Genomic DNA, 22,866 nt, shown 5'->3' with positions numbered 1-22,866 from the left:
TGCCTAAAGCTTCATTTATAGTGGCCGTGGAATTTTTCTGCAGAAAAGTCAAATCTGTAGATTCAAATGAAAGCATTTATACTGGCTATGGAATTTTATCAATTTTTTAATTTTTCCGTAGAAAAGTGATGAATGAGATGAAGATTGAAAACTTTTTATTAAAGTGAAGAATCATCTGAATTTATAAGAAATGTTCTTATTTTACAAGTTTAGAGCTTCAAAAGTGCTTAAAATTGAGTTTAAAAAAATTCCACGATTTTCTGTAGAAATTTTCCATTGCCAAAATCGCTCAAATAAGGTCGAATCTGTCTCCAAAAAGTCACCATGGTATGAAATTTATGACTTTTCTATGTTCTGGTGAATTCCGGTGACTTCTGATGAATCAGTCACCAAGATTCACCAGAAGTCACCAGGTGTTCAAAATTGCTCAAATAAGGTCGAATCTGTGTCCAAAAAGTCACCACAGTATGAAATGTTACTTTTCTATGTTCTGGTGAATCCTGTGTTCAAAATCGCTCAAATTAGGTCGAATCTGTCTCCAAAAAGTCACCGGCATATAAGATATGACTTTTCTATGTTCTGGTGAATCCTGGTGACTTCTGGTGAATCAGTCACCAAGATTCAGCAGAAGTCTCCAGGATTCACCAGAACATGGAAAAGACATATTGAAAACCCTGGTGACTTCTTGGTCACATATCCACCAAGCAGTGGCCATATTTGAGCGATTTTATAAACCTGGTGACTTCTGGTGAATCTTGGTGACTTATTCACCATGAAGTCACCAGGATTAACCAGACTCTCAAAAATATTTGAGGAGCTCATTGCAAAAATAGCCCTTGTCCAAAATGAAAATAAAAAACAAGCGAGACAAAAAACCACTGTAAAGTCCTGATAAATTGGTATAGTGTATTCAAAGTGATTTTTTTATCAACTTGAATAATTCCTGTTACTCTCAGAAAAACTTTAGGGGGCTACCATACTGATGCATTCATGCAATGCAGTGGAGAAAAGAACCTCCCCAGTTTTTTTTCAAAGTGACAAGGGCTATTTTTGCAATGAGCTCCTCATTTTCAATGGCTCTGAGGTGATTTTCATGATTTTTTCATCATAAGGTCACCACAAAACAAGTCAAAAACTCACTTTTGTTACTTCTGGTGAATTCTGGTGAATCTGTCACCAAGATTCACCAGGATTCACCAGAACATAGAAAAGTCATATTGAATAGCCTGGTGACTTCATGGTGACATATCCACCAAGATGTGGCCATATTTGAGCAATTTTATAAACCTCGTGACTTCTGGTGAATCTTGGTGACTGATTCACCAGAAGTCACCAGGATTCACCAGAACATTGACAAGTCATATTTCATCCCCTGGTGTAGGTACCTGAAATTTTATGTCATGACTTTTTGGCAGTTTTAGTATTTTAATGTTTTTACTAGTTTTACTTGTGTTTTGTGGGAGTTTCGATTTCAAAGATCTTTCTGCAATTCATGCTAAATTTTTACTACCCTACTTTTTCACTTTTTTTTTGTTTTTTTTTTGACAATTTTTACTGAAATTAAAATTATGTCTCATGTTTTGTTGATTATTTCCAGCTTAGTTCTAAGTTTTTTTTATGCTGTTGCACAATTGTATCATTCTTGAAAAATTTTTCTTGCGTTTCTTATCGCATCTTACAGCGTTCTCATTTTTTGTCAATTGGTACTATTTTTGACAAATTGTTGTTCAAAAGTTTAAAAAATTTCCATATGTTTTGATGTTTTGTGCTAAAATTAAACGATTTTCGCTGTCAATAGATCTAGATCTTCTCTCATACAACTTTTCAACAACAATGAAATGCTCGATAATCTTGAATTCTAAATTTTTTATTTCTTTTTTTAGCGAACAATTAACCATATATAAAGAGTAATTCTTAACACTTCATATAAAACATATTTTTTTTTTTTTATCAAACTACTAAAAACTATAACTAGAAAAAAAGAAAAAGAAAAATTGGATACAGATCAACAGTAAACTTAAAAAATACACTCACTGAATGCAGATACATTATGTAGAGATATTTTCCACAATTGTATAAAAATTATTACCATCTACGTAGTAGTACACATAAAAAATAAGAAAGAAACGATAATAATTGTTATCCTATTATACTGGGAAGAATGTATAATTATAGTCTCATTCACTCGAGTTATATGTATGAAACAAGAACAAAACTGATTAAGCTTTAACAAACTTACAAACATATAGGGGCGACCAAATTCATAGGTATAAAAACACAACGTAGAACGTATAAGTATAATAAAAGCATGCTGCGGTATAATCTAGTTACAATTTCGAGATAATAATTTTCAACTTGAAAATATAAATTATTGCTTTCTTCTGTAATGTAATATAAAATACATTCGCTTGAAAAATTATATAGGAATGATGTAATATTATACAGTACATTAAGGTCCAGCAAATAATATCTCCAAATTAAAAACTATATACCCGTAAATTTGTACGCTCATTTAACCTGCAACGCCGTTATTATTGTATTAGGTATTATTTTACAGTGCTCGTTTTTACAAAACGACTATAGGTAAAGAAATCTGAAATGCTGAAACGAGCTACTAATAAAATAAAAATTTGTACAGGTACAAAAAAACAAAAAACAAAATACGGAAGATCGGGTAATAATAACAACCAACGAAAGAAAAAAAAAACAAATGACAAATCGCTAAGATATATAAATTTAAAAATTCTGTTTTTTTTTTTTGGAAGATGCCATGTGTTAAAATGCGTTTTAAAAAATACTACAACTTATATAAATTTAAAGAGGCTATACCCTCTACTAACTATATATAAGGTTATCGTATTAATTGAGTTTTATTCTCTTCGCGTACCTATATTTTAAATTAACCAACACATCCATTTTTTTTTGTTTCTGTTTACAGATTTTGTCGCATACATTTTAATGCTGAGGTATCAATGGAGCTGTACAAATCCACGCTGGTTTCAAATTATCAAAATGAGATGGTACCGTTTTCAAAGCATCATCTGGTGCTCGAGTGACTGAGCAGTTCTGTAAATAAAACCAACACGTTAATTAGTAAAATAGAAATAGCCATCGTTTTTTTTTTTTACTAATTGAAATTTTCTGTTTAGTTCATCCAGCATGTGTTTGAGCTAAACGAACAACACCAACGCAGAATTCGCCTTAGCCACGAGCACATGGTAAACAAGGCTTGTTTACTCATTTTACCTACGTTTGGCCAGCGTTAGTTAACTTATTATCGGAGTATATTTAGAACTCTCGACGGGTATTCAAGGTAATAATTCGTCTATTTTGGAAATATTTATATCGAGTAATAAACTCTATTTTTTTCCTAGGTATTGCTCGCAAAATGCAGTTATTTAACGACAGCTGATGCTAACCTGAACCTACCTACCTACGAGTATATTCGTTTGAAGAAAGAAACAACTTGTGGAATAGAAAAAGGAAATTTTAATTTCGAATTGAGGTGAGTAGGTATTTCTGCGATGTGCGAAGAGCATTATCGCGCACTCGAGATAACAGATATTTTTGACGGTGACCAATGTGACATTTTGATAAGCGCAATTCATCGTATGACATCTTTGATAACATATAGCCTACTCGTAGACTCGTACTGTCGTTTTGATTTGCGTAGAAATCGGATTTTTTTGCTTGAAAAAACTTTTCAACTCGTACTTTTTCAAAATGTTGCTTACTAAAATTAATTTTTTTTTCAAATTCTCAAAAATCATTTTTTCCCAATCTTGGCATAACGTTTTGAGAAAAAATATGTATCTCGTTTCATTAAAAAAATTTCTGAAAATAGTCCATTTATTTTTGCAAAAAAAAATTCAAATGGTTTCACTTTTTTTGTGAAAATGGTGCCCAAAAGTTTCACTTTTCTGCCAGAAGTTGCCAAAAAAGTTCTTCCAACAACATTATCTGACACTTTTTTGCCCAAAATTTCAGAAATGTCTCATTTTTCTGTCAATAATAATAAAGAGCAAAAAGTATCAACTTCAGTCAAAATCGTTAAAAAGGGTTGTTTTTGGCAAAAACTGCTTAAAATTTTCGCTCTTTTGCAAAAAATCTAAAAAGTCACTTTTTTGCAAAAAAATTCTAAGAAGTCACTTTTTTCCAAAAAAAATTCTAAAAAGTCATTTTTTGGCAAAAAATTTTAAAAAGTCACCTTTTTTGCAATAAAAAATCTAAAAAGTCACTTTTTTGGAAAAAAAAATAATTCTAAAAAGTCACTTTTTGCAAAAAAATCTAAAAAGTCACTTTTTTGCAATAAAAAATTTAAATACCTAGTCACTTTTTCGCAAAAAATTTCCAAAAAGTCACTTTTTAAAAAATTTCTTAAAAATCTCGTTTTTTTCCAAAAACAGCAAAAAAACCGTCTTTTTCTAGAATTTTCAAAGTCTTGCGTATTTTACCAAAAATTGACAAAATTCTCGTTTTTTACCAAAAAAATTGAAAAAAGGTCTTGTCCTTTGACAAAAATTTCGAAAACGTCCAACTTTTGGCCATTAATTTTGCATAAAACTTGAAAGACTTGCTATGCTTTTTGCTTAGAATTACCAAAAATTTTCCTTTACCAAAAACTTTCAATAATGTCCCACTTCTGTGCTAAAAGTTGTCAGAAGGTCTCACTTTTTCCTAAAAATCAGTCAGAAGTCTCGGTTTTTTGACACAAGTTGCCCAAAAATCTTGCCTTATTTTTACTGTAAAATCAAAAAAAAATCATACATTTTTTCGAAGAATTGTCACTTTCTTCTCGAAAAAATTTATTTTTTGCTTAAGTAGTTGATTTTTACCAAAAATTACAAATTTTTACTTTTTTGCGAAAAGCCACGCATTTTGCTAGAATTGTAACGTTTCGCTTTCTGCCAAAAATCAAAGTCTCATTTTTTTCAGTTGTTCAAATCTTGTTATTCTGCCAGAAATTGACAAAGAGTCATACTTTTTGCAAAAATTTTTAATCTGGCTTTTTTCCTCGAAAATTGGCAAAAAGTCCAACTTTTTTGTTAGAGACAGTCATAAAGTCTCACTTTCTCGTCAAAAGCTACTAAGCAAGTAATATGTACATATAGTTCTGCTTTTTGGGGAAATTATTGAAATCTCGATAGAGTTTTTTTTTCAATTTTTTTCTACCTTAAAATATTTTGCTCACTTGTAATTTTTTTGGTTACTTTTTCAAGCTTTTTTGTTGACTAATGCATTTTTTTTTTTTTTTTTTTTTTTAAAGAATTGGGTACGAGTCCAGAACCAGTTACCCCCCCCCCACCTGGACTTCCAGCCCCTCTCCGCCCCCTTCCAATTTTCAACCCCAAAAAACTACATTTTATCATTTTCTTGTTTTTAGAACCCGACCCCAATAGATCGACCTACACGAATATTCTAAAAGAAAAATACTGAATGTATTGTTTAGGGTTTTAACCCCTTAGTCAGTTTTTTCAAAATTGGAGAAATTTGATCATCAAAACTTCTAATGGAACAATTTTTTTTTTTACTGTTTAAAATCCATAAAATCTAGGGCTTGAAAATTAGAAGCGTCTCTCTTTAAAAGGCAGATTTGATACTTGAAATTTTAAAAATCAAAAACGTGAAAATAATTTTTCACAGGTCATTTTTCGATTTCAAGGACATCTACATGAATTCATATTTCCTTAAATTAATTCCTTTAATTTTTCTGTAAATCAAAAATTTTATCAAAATGATATCTGCCTAATATATTTTAATCAATATTCGACTAACCAACTCAACCCGCGCTTGTGTAACTCGAATTATTGCATCATCACAAAATTTATAGTAAATTATAATCGATATACAGCCTATCAAGCTAGGTATACTTTTGAAGGACAATTGAAGGAAATCCTTCTCTACTGAGACCTTGAATTTGCAGGCACAAATTTCGAATTCAACAAACGTTCTTATATCCCACCAGCTTCGAACCAAATTATATAAATTGTGAATATCCAAGTACCTTATTACTGTGAATTTGTTTTCATGTATCAAAAAAGCACGAATTGAATCGACGAGTAAATTAAGTATAAAATTTAATCGAGTGTACCTAATATATAAGAAACCCCCAAAAAATTGATTATTACGTGACCTAAATTTTAAAAAAATACGCTTAAATTATCGTAACAATGCCTCAATTACTGTACAATTTTCCCTCGAAAACTGGTATATAAGAAAAACAACCTCTAACCTAATTATTCCGGATATTTCCTACTTTGTATTTCAGATATGTATTACTTCACCTATACAAATAGAACGAAAAGTAAAGAGCACGCAAACAAGCGAGTTGGAAAATTTGGCACACGAATTATTACCGAACTTGCGCACCACGCTGCCAATAATACAGCTGCGGTTCCTTTTCATTCCTATACCCATCGAGTATCGAGAATTTGGCGAAATTGAATTTTGAAAAAGAATCGTTTCACTCACCTGTGGTTTTTTACGGTATGTGTCGACGCATTCTACGTTCAATTTGATGATTTCCATTTTATATTTATATCCGTATGTGGTCAACTTGATAATTGTATGTAGTGGTACGTTTATGTATGGAAGTTCGTCTGGAAAAATGATACCGAAATGAGTACATATTGAGAGATTTTTCAGTGTAGGTACATGGATGGAGGGTGTGGGTGATAATTACCAATTCTTTTATTGAGAAAATATCCCAAAATGCATCTGAGTACTGCCTGATGGCTAATGACTAGAAGATTATTCTCTGATTCTAGTTCGGTGAGAACTGGATGCAGACGAGTCATTATATCGACGTATGATTCGCCCCAAGGGTAACGATAACGCAGTTTATCCTGATCACGCCAAGCGAACTCTTGCGGATACTGTTCCTGCATCTCTTCGTAGCTCAGTCCTTCGCATACACCTGCGTCCAATTCATTTAAAGCGGTTATATGTTCCTTGGGAGCGTCGATCTCTTGAGCTGTTTGCTTAGTACGTTTCTTTTCGCTGGTCCAGACGCGAAAATCGGGTATATCGGCTTCGTTGAAGTAACGAGCCAATGCAGCCGCGTACATCCTACCTCGAGCTGATAAATTCGCGTCTCCGCCAATTTTTCCTAACATGTTGTTCTCGCTTTCTCCGTGCTGCAAAGGTGAAAAAAATTCCAATCATTAGATAGGTACATAGATAGGTACCGGAAACGTGACTTCCGAGTAGGTTAAGAGATCGCAAATACGAAGCGAACCGTGCTAAAATGTTGATGACTTATCACCCGCGAGTCATGTACGTATAGGTATATACCTAGTCGATACATATAAGATTTCTAGCCTGCCATGCCACGTGATTTCTCATTCGTTAATTGGTTATCTCGAATAATTGTTTTGTTTTTATCGAATTTCTATGTTATTGTTTGCTCTACACGTACGGTACGTTTCTTTATTTGTCTTTCCCTATTGTTTCGAAACTATACGTGATAATAGTTTAATGCTCTGAATGCTCATTGGTTAAGCGATGATGGTTGGTTGAAAAACAAATGTTGAGTGTTGTCGAGTCGAGATAAGTGATAATGATGTTGTGAATGATTACTTATTCGTGTTCTTGATTTAGTTGCAGTGAGAAAATTACTTTTTGGTGCGATGCTAGAAGGAGTGGGATCGTAGTGGGATTCTTTGTGAACCTCCCAGGGTAACAAAAGCCTCCAATTTTGGTAAAAATTGAAAAAAAAATTTGAGAGTGAAGTAGGTTGATTTTTTTTTTCAAAGTATCTGCCCTCAATTTTGAACGGGATTGTGATTTTTGGAACGAGCATAGTCTGAAACCCCCGTAACCAAAATTTCAGCTGCCTAAATCAGTTTTTCGATTTTTGGAGGATTTTTGAAGCATCAAAGTTGACAATTTTTTCGACGATTCGTACTTTTTTCAAAATACTCGTATATATAAATTTCTGCAGTAAAAATGATGCAAATTAGTCCTGAAACTGATATCAACTCGTCCTCAAACCGAATTTCACCGCTCTCGGACATTCTGGAGACTCCTGCAGCGCGATTTTCAATTTATCCAGAATTTCAGAATTTTTCCAGAAGGCGTAGAAATTAATTTAGGCAGCTAAAAATTTTTGAAGCATCAAAGTTGACAATTTTTTCGACGATTCGTACTTTTTTCAAAATACTCGTATATATAAATTTCTGCAGTAAAAATGATGCAAATTAGTCCTGAAACTGATATCAACTCGTCCTCAAACCGAATTTCACCGCTCTCGGACATTCTGGAGACTCCTGCAGCGCGATTTTCGATTTATCCAGAACTTCAGAATTTTTCCAGAAGGCGTAGAAATTAATTTAGGCAGCTAAAAATTCCTGATTTGAACCGATTTCCAGATGGACACCTCGAGGGTATTTTTGACCAGCATTTTCCACTTATTAAAAAATTAATATTCTGATCAAAACTGGAAATCGAGCCAAAAGCCAAATGTAAGATAAACTCGTTTAATAAGTCGAGAATAAACCCCAACATGATTTTTATCTGCCCAAGGTAATTTTTACACATTATAAAGAAATTTTAAATTTCTGGAGAAATCGAAAATCACTCTGGAGGCTCCAGAATGGCTCGAAATTGTGAAATTCGGATTATTTGAAAGGTTGGTTTCAAACAAGAATAAGTCATTCGTTCAAATTTGAAAAAAATTTCCAAAAACGGAAATTTTTTGATTTTTTTTTTATTAGATTTTTTTCTTATCTACACTTAAAAATTCTTGTCGAAAGATGCCCCTTTGGAAATCGGCCAAATGGAAATGAATTTGTTTAAAAAGTGGAGAATAAACCACAATTCGATTTTCAGCTACCCAAATCAATTTCACGCCTTTTGGGGGAATTTTAAAATTTTTGGGAAATTGAAAATTGCCCTGGAGGCTCCAAAACAGCTCGAAATAGTGACATTTGGATGGGGGGGGGGTGATTTCAACTTTCAGACGAAATCAAACGAATTCGTGCAAATTTCAAAAGCATTCCCTTCGGACAGAAAATTTTGGATTTTTTTGGATTTTTTCCTCATTCTGGTCTAAGAAAAGGTTTTTTGAGGTATCCACCTGGAAATTGTAGCAAATGTGGATAAACTCGTTAATTAGGTCGAGAATAAGCCTCAACTCGGTTTTTAGCTGCCTAAATGAATTTCCACACCTTTTGGGAGAATTTGAAAGTTTTGAGAAAATTGAAAATAACCCAGGAGGCTCCAAAACAGCTCGAAATAGTGAAATTTGGATTTTTTGGAGGAGGAGGGGAGGTTGATTTCAACTTTCAGAAGAAGCAAAGGAATTCGTGCAAATTTCAAAAGCATTCCCTTCGGACAGAAAATTTTGGATTTTTTTGAATTTTTTCCTCATTCTGGTCAAAAAAAAGTTTTGGAGGTGTCCACCTGGAAATTGTACCAAATGTGGATGAGCTCGTTAATTAAGTCGAGAATAAGCCACAACTCGATTTTTAGCTGCCTAAATGAATTTCCACACTTTTTGGAGGAATTTCAAAATTTTGAGTGAAATTTAGACTTTTTGGAGGGGGCGGGGTTGATTTTAACTTTCAGACGAAATCAAAGGAATCTGTGAAATTTTCAAAAGCTTCCCTAAGAACAGAAAATTTTTGATTTTTTGAATTGTTTCCTCTTTCTGGTCTAAGAAAAGGTTTTTTGAGGTATCCACCTGGAAATTGTACCAAATGTGGATAAACTCGTTAATTAGATTATGAATAAGCCACAACTTGATTTTGAGCTGTCTAAATCAATTTCCATGCCTTCTGGAAAAATTTATGAATTCTGGAGAAATCGAGAATCTCGCTGCAGCCTCCAGAATGATTAAAAATGGTGAAATTCGATTCGAGGAAATTTATATTAGTTTCAGGACTACTTTCTATTATTTTTACCGAATATTTTTTTTTCATTTTGAAAAAAATTCACTTCAAATGCCGAAAATGACCAATTTTGAATTCTAAAAAATCCTCCAAAAATCGAAAAATCAATGTGGACAGCTGGAGTTTTTTTTTTTTTTTTTTTTAATCATTCTTGTTCAAATCTGAGGCGCACACCTCGAGAGGTTCACTTTTTAGTTCGAATATTAGCTCATTTTTTCTCGATCTAACCCTTCTGAAGCCCCCCTCCCCCTCCCTTCAGTGCCTCTGAACATGTTCAAAATATCACATAGTTTTCAAAGCTACTGATTTCAAATACAATCATGTCTGCCTACTTTTTGGATTCGCCTCAAGATCCCCCTCCAGTACGTCACTCGCATATCGAAACATTCAGTTGTTTACGAGTATTTCTCATTTTGTTTTATTTGGGATTATTTCCTACGAGGAAGAAAAATATAGATAACTAAAAAAACATAATTCATTGGTCCTCAAGTTGCGATAATAAGAAGTAGGGTAGCCTTGAACTGAAAAGCATTTCGCAATCTAAATTTAAATTTCTTCTGTATAACAGTAGTTATAACGTTTATAATTTTCTAATACCATTCTATTCATTGGAAAGGAGGAGAAAGGGAACAGGGTGTTAATTTAACAGCTATAAATTGTAGAAATTTTGTTGTTTCACGTTTTAAGTGCATCAAAAAACCACACGTTTGAAAGATTCATAAGTGTGTACTTTTTTTTTTAGACGAAGATGTAATCGCCCACACAATCTGTTAAACGTAACCAGGAAGAAATGAAAATAGAAAAAAAAAATCCTCCAAAATGAAAACGCCGCGGTACGATTTGTTGACCAAAATGAAACCTTACAACTGCGCAGTGAAATGAAAAATACCTACGTATAGATGTTCACGTAATCAACTACGTAGTGCTTTTAAAATACGAGTGCTCGTAATTATTATAAAATATTAAATCCGTTATTTATGAACGAAATTGAACGATAGCCAAGACACGAACGAACTACCGTTCATTTAGCAATGCAGAAAAGGCAAATTCCTCTATGCTTAGTATTATAGGATAGGTAGGTAGGTAGGTACATAATGACTTTAAGAGTTATTATCATCGAAATTATTCGATAGGCTGAGAGTAAATAAACGAATCTACTCCTTCGCGGTTCAATTGGCTCTTTATATCAATTCTATGATAATTTTTCGGTGAGAAAAATACATAATTTCGATGCGGTGATAACCTCTTTTGTTTATAAAGTAAATTGAGAACGAGATATTAACGCAGCTAAAGTCGAGTCGAATCGTTGCCTAATTTATATCTACATAATATTGGTTCATCGATAAATTTTATTACTTGTTTGAATAATCTAGAAAGTTCTGAATTAAATTGACGTAGGTACCAATGTACGGTATGATCGCGATGTTCCAGAAACGTTTACGGTAAAAAAAAAAAAATAGATAAAGTAATAAAGGAAAATATGAACCTATGTGTACAAGTATTTGCTCGTTAATTATTAATTCAACTATTTTATCGATAAAATAATCCGTTTAGCGAGTCTTTATGTACACATAGGTAGGTACCTATAGTTTACTCAACGTTGGTGAACAGCCGATTCCGGTGAAAGTTACTTCAACCTACGTGACAATTATCACCAGCTCATGACACCCTCTTCCGTGTACCCTTTTCTACGCACATCGTAGTATACTGCCTATATACTTTGAAAGACTTTCAAGGTGAAAAAATAATACACGAGTACAGAAGAAGGAACCATCCATCCGAACAAAATACCCTACTCGATGAATTGCAGATAACTTGATTGACCTTCCCTTATACAACACTCGACTCGTACCTACTACTTCAAAGAGCACTCATAAATTTATGTATTTTAGTATCACGTGGTAATCTCGACATCGAGAGGATTTGAGAGCTACTCTCTCTTATCAGTTTTTTTTTTCTAAGTAGCAAAGCTAAATACGTACAATCATAAGGAAAGTCCAACTTAGCTGTATACTCAAACTTTGCAGGGGTAGAATAGAGAATAGAAATCTTATTTGAAAAGACAACGAACCTCGTACATCGGGAGACAAATTAATTATTAATTCTGTGCTGTTTGTTATTGATTCTCTTATTAGAATATTTAATCAAAATACTCGCCACGGTTTCAAAGGTCGATAATTTATTTTTTCTCGCTTTCTTTTTCGCTATAACGCATTCGTTCGCGTATTTCCATTCCAGAATAAAATAAATCGAGAATGCTGCGAATGACGTCAATTTTAAAGTTCATAAGCGAGATGATTGGGATGTTTACAGATTGATTTTGTGGCCCTTGAGTTATTAAATTCGCCAAACTGTTCGAGTGTTATGTTATGGGATAGGGATAATAGTGGAGGTTTTATGGCGGAATGGATTTCAATTATGTTGTAAATTTCCTCTTTTAAGATGTGTTAGGAGAGATGAGGATGAGTTGACGATGAATTTAATGGCATAAAATTGAGTTTTGAAATAGGGGGCTTGTTTGGATGAATTGAAATTCTATTAGAGTCACAATTTAAGGAGCCTGGCAAAAAATTGTCGATGTTTTTAGATTTTCCAATCAACAAACGGCCCAATTTTTCTCGCGACAAAAATTTATTTTTCATGCGTCTCTAAAAATGCAGAAAAAACAATTTTTTTTAGCAAAAAAAAGTTCTAGTGAAGAGGTAGGGGGGGGGAGTTTGAAAAATGGAAAAAGTACAAGAGTTTCAAGACTCAATCCGTGTCACTTTTTGGTAAAAAATTACAAAAAAATCTCAATTTTTTTTAGAAATAACCCAAAAGTACCTATTTGTGCCAAAAATTGCCAAAAAGTATTTTTTGCATGAAGAAGTTGGGTTTGCTAGAATTTTCATCAAGTCTTGCTTTTTGGAAAAAATGTATGATGAATTTAATGGAATAAAATTTGAGTTTTGAAATATGCTGGAGGGGGGGGGGTTATGTGGATGAATTGAAATTCTATAGTCAAAATTTAAGGAGCCTAGCAAAAAATTGTCGATGTTTTTTAGATTTCTCAGTCAACATGCAGCCCCCTTCTTTCGCAACAAAAATTCATTTTTCATACATCTCTAAGAAATGCAGAAAAATCAAATGTTTTTGAGCAAAAAAAACTAGGGGAGGGCGGTTGACAATTGAAAAAAAAAATCTAAGAGTTTCAAGACTAATTCTCCATTGTTTTTTTTGAAAAAAATTCCAAAAAATCTCAATTTTTTCTTAAAATTGCCCTAAAGTATCGATTTTGAGCCAGAAATTTCCAAAAAGTTAGAAAAAAGCCTCGCTCGTATTTTAGAAAAAAATTGCTAAAAAATTTTACTTTTTTTCAAAAAATTAGGTATTTTATAGTTTTGTTTTTTTACTAAAACAAAAATTACAAAAAAATATAATTTTTTGTCAATTATTGTCAAAAAGTAGTTCTACTTAGTTACTGCTTTTTGCTAAAATTGTCATTAATAGTTTTGCTTTTTGCAAAAAATTGACAAAAACTTGCACTTTTTGGCAAAATTGGTAAAAAATTTCACTTTCTTTCCAAATATTCCAAAAGATTTTCATGTTTTCCGAAAACTATTCAGAAGACTATAGATTTTTTGCCAGAAATCACCAAAAAGCCATTTCTTTTGGTAACGATTGTCAAAGTCTTGCTTTTTGCCTCAAATTTTCAAAAAAAATTCTCATTGCTCTTTAGCAAAATGGCTAAAAATAGTCGTTTTTCTGCTAGAAAAATTCCCAAAGGTCTCATATTTTTCCAAATTCTCGCTTTTTCTTTTTTTGACAGAATTGCCAAAAAGCCCTTCCTTTTGCTAAAATTGTCAGTTTTTGTTTTTCAAAAAATTGTTTTTTTTTTACTATAAACTGCAGAAATTCTTACTTTGTGGTCAAAAATTGCAAAATTCTCACTTTGTTACCAAAAATTGCTTTAAAAAATTTCGCTTTTTTTGCCAGTTACAAAACAGTCCAATTTCTGAAATTCTAACTTTTTTTGCCTTTTTATCTACACTAAAATGTTTTACTTACGTTTTGTTATTTTTTGTTATTTTTTTTCAAGTTTTTTTGGTTACTACAATGTTTTGTTGGGGGGGGGGGGGATTAAGTACGATCCCTGAGAATCTGATTCTTTAAAAGTTGTTACTGTTAAATGATTTTTACAGCGATAAAAAGACCTTCGAGAGCTCTGGAGTCCTATTTATTGAACGTGGAAGGTGGATTTTTGACATCAAAGAAGTTTTACAAGAATGAGGTCGAGTGGCAGAAATGAAATTCATCAAATAAATCATGAAGCCAAAAGCAGTGTCATTGAACTCTGGAGTCACACTTATCATGAATAAAATTCAATTTTACAGAAAAGAATGGAAAAATCATGTCAGCAGAAAGGACTGAGGAGGGAACACTGAACAGGTTCACAGAAATGGGTCCTTCTATATGCATTCACAAAAACGAGGCACGAAGAAAAGCCAGGGAAACACCTCATTCAATCAATTTAAACCGTCCTCCATCCTTGACAGAACTCCTTGGTTATATTGGAAAGGACTCTCTCATGCTCTTTTCAATTGAGAACGAGGAGAATTTTTGAAGAATATGGATCACTGAACTTGGATCAGAAACCAGAGTCTGAGATTCAAAACTTCAATAATCATTAATCTTCGACAACCCCAGTTGTGAAAGGAGTCCATATAGGTAGCTCAACTTTGAAAAATTCAGAATGTGGCCATCCTCAGTTCCTTACTGAAAATTGTGCATCAACCCTTCTCACCAATGTCTCAATAGGTAATGATCAACCTTACAAATCCTTTTTGCAAACTAAAACAATTTCTCGCACAGAACAAGATCGACTTTCATTCAGTTAAAATATCGATTCTTTAGCACAGTTCGCCCTGAAAAAAAAGCTGCAAAATAATGGAAAATCATGCTTACCCTGGAGAAATAATACGTCTTTTCCTCCGTTTTCAAGCACGAAATATACTGTAGCACATCTCTGGCGGTTGGACCTTCTAAACGATGTGCTAATAAACTCTGACCTGTAAATTGCAAAAATTTTCGATCGTAAAACTAATCGTAAAATTGAAATAATTACGACACGAGCACGCGTATTATATCCATTTTACTTAAAACAAAGCGAATAAAAAATAATCGCAATAAACATACCGCCATTAAAAACCTTGATGAAACCATGATCCGGTTCAATTTTAGAATCCATAGATTCGTACTGTTCCTTGTAATGCTCGATTTTATAATGAAAATCTATGGACGCTTTTTCCGTACTCATTTGGCGGTAGTCTTTGCTAAATTGCAGTATCTCCTGCGAATACACAATAATACATAGTATAGTTATCGTCAAATATGCTGACTTCTCTTCTCTCTTCCTTCCTCTAGTGGTTCTCGTATCCTTCAAGAAGAGGATCGATGGCCTATCTTATACTCTTACCTTTTCATTCCGTTCTAATAATTCTTCATCATCGCACAGACATTCCACAAATAACACCTTGTACCCGTTCTTCTTCCAGAAATAATTATAAGCATTTTGACGTATATCATTCGTGGCGTGTGGACCATCCATGATCTATAAGTATAAGGACAAAACCACACGCTCGAGTCAATATACGAGTACTCAAGAGTCAAGGCTCATGGGCTCAAATCGTATGGCTAGCTGCAGCAGCCCAAGTGTAGGGTTACTTACCGCTACTTCGCCGCCTGATTTAAGCCATTTCACTGCGTCTTGTTGCGCCTCATGAATGCTGAGTTGACGAATCTCGAACGCCTCGATGTTATCGACTCGGAATAGATCGTGGCTGTCGTAAGATTCAATGTGCTTGCGACGGTACGAACTCACATTGAAAACTGCGGGCAAACAAAAAAAAAAAGAAAACCGACGTCGGGGTTAATTATCGAAATGACTTTCGTTTTGGCAATGTCGCTATACATGAGTATAATATTAAGAATTTATGAAGTATTGAGAGATCTATTTCACCAGCTTGCAGATATATGTACCTACTCTTTTATTGATATTGAACCAATATCAAGTGCACACACATTGTGAACGTATACCTATTAATGAGCCCTGTCTGGATGCCTTTGTTGTGCCAAATATTACTTTGAAGGTCGTTTCGATAAAAATATAAATATCGCAACAATATTATACAAGGTCTGAAAAGGTTCTACCTATCCTGACTGAATGGCATGAATAGAAAATTAACCATTATGAAACTGAATCCCATCCTATGTATGTATGACCTATTGTGTCGGTTATTTCTTTGTAACTACGTTCGAAAATTTTCAATACGAGAAGAATTTTAATTGATCGACTCTTTTGTCAAAGATAGAATTTTTCTCTCAATTTATGGATTCCTGATGTATAGGTATTCGTTGTGTGTATCGTATTTGAATATACTTAGGTACTTATTTCAATGCTTGGAAAAATCGTTCAGTGCAGTTGAGGTTTTCTAATTTTGGATCAAAATATGAGGGTTTCTCATTTTAAAAAATGTCTTGAAAACAAGAGAATTGTTATGGTAGAAAATTTTCAGCTTTGATTTTTTTTTCAATGGGACTAATTATTTCTCCAAAAATTGATTTCTTCGTTGGGAAATTTTCCAAAAATCAAAAGTTTTCGATCACAAAAACCGGTTTTTGGAAAATACTAAAAATACTGGCTTATGTCACATCAAATCTGAGCATAAAAAAGCTTAAGCCTTTCGATGTCGCTCAATTTTTTTGGAATCACGAAAAGGGAGGGGAGGGAAGGAGAGAGGTAGGGGGGAATGCATCGTAATTTTCAGCATGTGTGATTTCTTGAAAAACACTCAAACTTAAATTGGTTGAATTTACAGTGAACCTATTAGTGGGATTTCACAAAAAAAAATGAATAAAAAATTCATTTAAAAATTAATAATTGATCAACATTTTTAGAGCTTACGTTTGAATTTCAACTTTTTATGATGAATACAAAAGCTGAAAACTACAATTTTAAAAATTGAAAAAATGACAATGGAGATACTTAGTCATATTCTTGGTAATAATATATTTTTCAAAATGAGATCTCAACTAGCTCCCCCCTCCCTTCCGGCAATCCTTTCACCCTGAGCAACAGAGGCCTCCTTTTTTGAAAAAAAATGTAAAAGTGACATTTTTATTGTTACCTATTATTTTAGAGATGTCGAGTTCAAATTATGGATGATTTTTTCCCCTTCTCGATCCCCTTAATTTACGATTGATTTGGTCGAAGTGAATCGAATCGAATCGAATCATTCACAACCGATTGGCGATTGGACAAATTAATTAATTTCTAGATGAATCACTTGCGAACGAATTGATTAATGGTTGGTGAATCATTCGCGAACAAATTGAATAATTTTTGGCGAATCATTCGCGAACGAATTGAATAATTTTTGGTGAATCATTCGCGAACGAATTTATTCGTATAAGGGACTCGTTCACGAACGAATCGATTCATTTACTCAACTTTTGGCGAATCATTCACGAACGAATTGGATAATTTTTCGTGAATCATTCGCGAACGAATTGAATTTTTTAGTGAATCATTCGCGAACGAATTGAATAATTTTTGGTTAATCATTCGCGAACGAATTGAATAATTTTTGGTGAATCGTTCGCGAACGAATTGATTTGTGTAAGTGACTCGTTCACGAACGAATCGATTCATTTACTTGATTTTTGGTGAATCATTCACGAACGAATTGAATAATTTTTGGTGAATCATTCGCGAACGGATTGAATAATTTTTCGTGAATCATTCGCGAACGAATTGAATAATTTTTGGTGAATCGTTCGCGAACGAATTGATTTGTATAAGTTACTCGTTCACGAACGAATCGATTCATTCACTCAATTTTTGGCGAATCATTCACGAACGAATTGAATAATTTCTCGTGAATCATTCGCGAACGAATTGATTCGTAACTTTAAAAAATTTGAAATAGCTAAAAAATTGTTTAAGGTGACATGTTGTCAAATTTTCGAGCGGGCTTATAGTACTTACGAGTAGATAGGTATTCATTAATTTTTATATTATAGTTCAAAAATGCCCCTCCCCCTCCATTTTTGAAAAAAAAATTCGTAAACCCAATGAAAAAAATGGTGTAACATATCGATTTCCACTATTTTGAAGTCGCTGAGTTCAAATATCTATTCATTTTTTGGATCCAGTCCCTCAATGTTCTTCAAATCGCTCATTTTTTTTTCAAAATGGGTGGATGCCGGATGGTGAAATAGGTGTAGTTGAAATTTTGATTACATTCTCAGAAAAAATCCGAAATTTGGCTCTTCAAAAAAATCTTTAGGCATCAATCGAGTTCAAATTTGAAAAGGACAGTGGAAGGGGGAGAGGAATCTGCGATAAAACTTTTTCATCCATTGCACTTTTTTTTTTTAAAAAAACTTATTTTTAGTCAAAAATGAGGTAGATAATAATATTCTTTTATTAAATTCTACCAAATTATGAAAAATTTATAGTTTTTTCAAGGCATTTTTGAAATGTCCAAGTTCACCATCAAAATTGGAGGAATTGTTCTAAAATTTAATCGAACTAAAATCGATTTTTGTTCTGATGTGATGAATCATCTAAATATTTTTTCATCTGAAAATCATGCGTCTATTTTAGAGGATGGTGAGGAGAGGGGAATGGAAGGGGCAAAAAATTGAAAAATTTAGAAGAAAAAAGACGATTAAGTAAGTAGATATAGGAAATAAAATTTCAAAAGTTGATTTTTCGCAAAGGTAAATACTCTGAATTTTTTTGTCAATTTTTTTCTTCCTTCTTCTTCGAGAGTTCTTTTTTTGGAAATATTGGTTCTTTTTTTATATTTCTCATAAACTGCCCTTCCATAACTATCTCCAAAGAAATTATGAAAGCAAAAGCTCAGCATGTATTAGATTACGCTTTCGTCCAATTCAATTTAAATTAATTTAATTCAATCATTCAGTTAAAAATCAAGAGTCATAAGCGAACATTTCCAACTAAAATTAGGGAATTCCCAAATGATCAATTTTCAACTTTCAAGTTTTCAGTAAAAAAAAAAAGTTTATTTTCCACTTGTTTTGTGAGATAGAAGCCAGAAGGAAGGCAAGAGAAGGGAGTGTTACTTATTATTATTCATGTTCTGTAAAATTTGTAGAATAAAAACAAGTATTATCGCAACAGGTAAATTCATTAAAATTTACACATAAGAGTTTATTGCCCCCTCTTCCCCATCATTAACATTATTTTAATGTTGACCTGCATTTTCAGTGTTTTACTTCGATCGTTATTGCAATAGTTTTCGGAATTTTAAAAATACTTTTTTAAAAAGAAAATTGAGTCATTAATTTCAAAAAAAAAATACTCTCTTCAATGTTGAACTTTGATAAATTACCGATAATGACCGAGAAAACGGATCGATAGAACACGCAGGCTGATTCAACTAAGTATTTAAATAACGTGGCATTCGAGGGAAAAAATCATTAGAGGTACCGTCTAAAAACTCAGTTTTGGATTTCTTGAAAACGTCGAAATTAGGTACTAATTTCAATTTAATTATTTCAGTTTATGGGGTGAGGATTTAGGAGGATCCTTTTTTGAAAAAATAATCCAACTTTTTGTAGGATGTCAAATTTTAAGCCCTTTTTTGAAAATATTACTCGAACTTATTTGATTGGAAATTAATTTAAAATATTTCATAGAATGGAGAGGGGATTTCATCGTCTTCCTTTTTATTTTTTGAATTGATTTGTAAACCAGATGAGGTAATTAATTATGCGTCTAATAATCTCAGGTCAATGTTAATTTTTCTGAAAATTTCGTCTGACTTTGCACTAGAATTTCCCCTCTTATTAATATTCAGTTCAAAAGCAGGCCTACTTGAAAATATTTGTTTATGAAATTCTGAAAGGAAAGCAAGAGTCTCCATTCAACTTTGTTTTTCGTTTTTCAATTTTTTTTTTTCAAAATGAAAAAATATTTATGTTTAAATAATTAATTGAAATTTTAGGCCAATTCTCGAATTTGAAACTAATCAAAATATGTAGCTGAGACCAAAATTCTAATCAAAGGCTTTATAAGCATAGGTTTGTAAAAAACAACCACGATACAACTTCATAATTTTAATGAAAGAAGCTCGTTTTCAATTTCGAATCAATTTTATCTTTATTTATCGATAATTGCTTCTTAAAAAAATCCACGTGCTTGATTAATGATTCGAATGATGACGTAGGTAAAGTAAGCTGGTGTCGGTAGATGCATTGAGAAATAAATGCAAATAAAATAAAGTACGTATAAGAGGTATTCGACTCACGTGTGTAAATAGGTAGGTACATAAGAATGAAATACAAATAGGTACCTAGGTATATATAAGATGAAAACTCACCTTGAGCTTTTCTATTTGTCCATATCAAATAACGTTCCAATTTATGGGCTAACACTGTCTTGCCTCTTCCTGGTAAACCAACAAATATCACGACGAGGGGTCCAAAACGACGTGGTCCTATAACACACCCAACAAAAAGGAATCTTAGTATAAGCCTATTTTTTCAAAATAAGGACAATTTCAGTCGATTCCCAAAACGGATTTAAAAAAAAAGAGTGAAAGAATCCTTATGTAATGTGCCTATTTACTACCTACGAAAGTTAATATAGCAATTAGGTTGTGTACCTGTTTTGGTAGGCGAATCATTCAAGTTCAAATACTTGAATTCGTCTTCGTCGGATTCGGAATCTTTACGATTTCTAAATTCCATAACCGAGCTGGTAGGTGCCATTTTGCGTGTTTATGGATGGATATGCCAATGAAGGAGAATTTCTATGTTGCGAGGAGATACTGCGAGCTTCTAGGCTACAAGTTAGTTATAGGTATGGTTATGGTAACCTTATCAACGACAGTTGAATATTCTGAGAAGTGATCTGAAGAAGTGTGTTTGATCAAGGATTGCAAATCAACTCTCCTCATTACAACTAATCGGTGATTTTTTGACAGAAGAAATTCCAGGATGAAGGATAATTTTCTTCTAAAATCCACTTTGCCTTCGACGCTGCTGTTTTTTCTATGTAACGTTCACACACGAAAGTTGAACTTTAACGCGACGAACGACGAAAATTCAACGGATGAAAAATAATATTGTCTTTTATTACGAAAGTTGGATCACAGACCACCTCGCGTATACGTAATAATACGGAATGTCGAGTTATTTGTTGATAAATTGCGTGAATTTATTTTTAACCGAATTAAATTTGAAAATCGAATTGTACACGAAACAAAGCACCATTTTAATATTACCGTAAAAAATAATAGAAAATAATACTTTTTCAACGCGAGGATCGAATTATAAAATAATAAACAGCTGATTTAAATAACACCGAGAAAATTTAAAGAGTAAGTAAAAAATCGAACTATGTGGAACGTAAAAAGCGTTTGTGGCAATTACGAAGTGAAACCCAAACTGTGCTAGAAAGACCGACGTATTTGTTATTTGAAGTGTACAGATGTGCGCCATTCAGCATGCGCAGTTCGCCATCTACGATGCCTGGTCGCTGGTATTATTTCATTTTTATTCAACCATCGATAGCTTCTGTGTAATCTTTAGCTTTAGGTAATTATATTATCGCGAGCTTTGATTATTTTTTCGCGAATATTTTCACTCGTTTTCTTACGTGAGACGCGACGTTGGGAAAATTTTTCGACGCTGGCTTATAGTGATAACCCAGGTGTAAAGTGCCATAAAGATAAGCCCAAATTTTTACGTCAAATTTCTGTCTTCTCTGTCTGTTGAGCCGATGAGCTTTGAAAATAATGAGAATTTTTTCGAGTGCGGAAAAATTGATCCTCTTTGGATTGGATGTTTTTTTTTTGAATGAGGAAATTTTGTCGTCGAATTGTTTTTACAATAAGATGTAATGTAACTATTCGAGATGAATATACGCCTATCTTCTCATCCAAATGATCTGGAATCTTCGATGGTCTGGTTTTGAGAACCGGTTCAGATTACCAGATGTGTACCTTTTTTTTTTGACCAGAGGGTATTTGACGTTCTACGAGAAAGAGAACTCCTCTCGAGGAGATGTTTTTGTAAGATTTTTTGTTGGTATCGATCGAGATGCGAGTATTTTCACTTTTGCGAGGATTTACGTTTACGTTTATCAGATAAAGGAAGAAAGAAGAGATATTGGATACATGACAAATGTGAAATGGTGTATCGAAATTTCGAAAGAATATAGAATAGGAGAGAGGGAAGGGATGTCTTCCTTATAAAAAAGAACATTAGGTATAGTCTAACGTTCTTTGTTATGTTAAAGATGATTCGAAATTTTCTCCTTTAGGAAAAATTTTCTCTGATTGCTTCTTAGAAAAATTGCAAACATTTTATCGAAGTGATATAAGGAGAGCCCTTCAATTTTTGACAGGGACTGTACACCAAAGTTACTAATAGTAACTTTTGGTTACTTTTTGAAAATGTTGGTCACTAAAAGTTACCTACTTTTTTCGAGTTTTTTTTCACCAATTTCTTTTTTTTTTCAAAAATTGATCCAAAATTCTAAGAAAAAAACAAGGCTATCATTTAAATGGCATCACTGCTTTTTCAGCGTTACAAATTTTATTTTTTCAGTTTTGATGATTTTTCTTTTGAAATGTACTTAGAGGGGTTTTCTAATTTCGACAGGTATTATTATCTTTGAATTTCTCGATGGTTTTTAGTGTAGTCGGGGAGTCCACTTAAGGATCTATTGCACCCCCCCCCGTAGATCCTCCGCCACAACTGGAACATTTCTAGCCCTTGTACTAAAAAAAAGTGGCCCTACTTACAAAATGGGGCCATTTTGATTGACAGGTCAGCCGAAATCGCAGATATTGCGTTCCAACATAGGACTTGCGCAAAATTTTTCAAACTGTACAAAGGTAGATCGATAGATCAGGCAAAAATTTATCACCTGACAAAATTTCAAGGGCTAAAGTGCGTTTTT

At 33.0% G+C, this 22,866-nt stretch overlaps 1 protein-coding gene and 1 long non-coding RNA gene across 2 annotated transcripts; one reads left to right on the top strand and one right to left on the bottom strand.

Annotated features, from left to right (window-relative positions):
* Positions 1–1,851: 1,851 nt before the first annotated feature.
* On the bottom strand, positions 1,852–21,355 carry LOC135842831 (6-phosphofructo-2-kinase/fructose-2,6-bisphosphatase-like). Its single transcript, XM_065360486.1, has 9 exons — positions 20,564–21,355; positions 20,279–20,395; positions 15,598–15,758; positions 15,346–15,480; positions 15,066–15,219; positions 14,835–14,938; positions 6,683–7,136; positions 6,472–6,599; positions 1,852–3,066 (listed from the first exon to the last, which is right to left on the bottom strand). The coding sequence occupies exons 1-9, from the start codon at positions 20,667–20,669 to the stop codon at positions 2,956–2,958; spliced, it is 1,470 nt and encodes a 489-aa protein (XP_065216558.1). The 5' UTR covers positions 20,670–21,355; the 3' UTR covers positions 1,852–2,955.
* LOC135842834 (uncharacterized) lies at positions 3,064–6,728 on the top strand. The gene is made up of 2 exons (XR_010558200.1): positions 3,064–3,505; positions 6,269–6,728. It is a non-coding gene; the product is annotated as an uncharacterized LOC135842834 (long non-coding RNA).
* Positions 21,356–22,866: the final 1,511 nt, after the last annotated feature.

The sequence above is a fragment of the Planococcus citri genome, chromosome 4 (genome assembly GCF_950023065.1).
Source record: "Planococcus citri chromosome 4, ihPlaCitr1.1, whole genome shotgun sequence".
Lineage (NCBI taxonomy): Eukaryota > Metazoa > Arthropoda > Insecta > Hemiptera > Pseudococcidae > Planococcus > Planococcus citri.
Note: the sequence above shows the minus strand (reverse complement) of the source record. Positions and strands in the feature narration are given on the sequence as shown.

Bases quoted from the DNA above. Each gene is read 5' to 3' on its own strand.
- LOC135842831 (XM_065360486.1), bottom strand. From the start codon at position 20,669: ATGGCACCTACCAGCTCGGTTATGGAATTTAGAAATCGTAAAGATTCC. The intron at 15,759-20,278 runs GTGAGTTTTCAT...GTTTGCCCGCAG, and splicing joins GACAAATAGAAAAGCTCAAG to TTTTCAATGTGAGTTCGTAC. The intron at 14,939-15,065 runs GTATGTTTATTG...TGCAATTTACAG, and splicing joins CATCAAGGTTTTTAATGGCG to GTCAGAGTTTATTAGCACAT.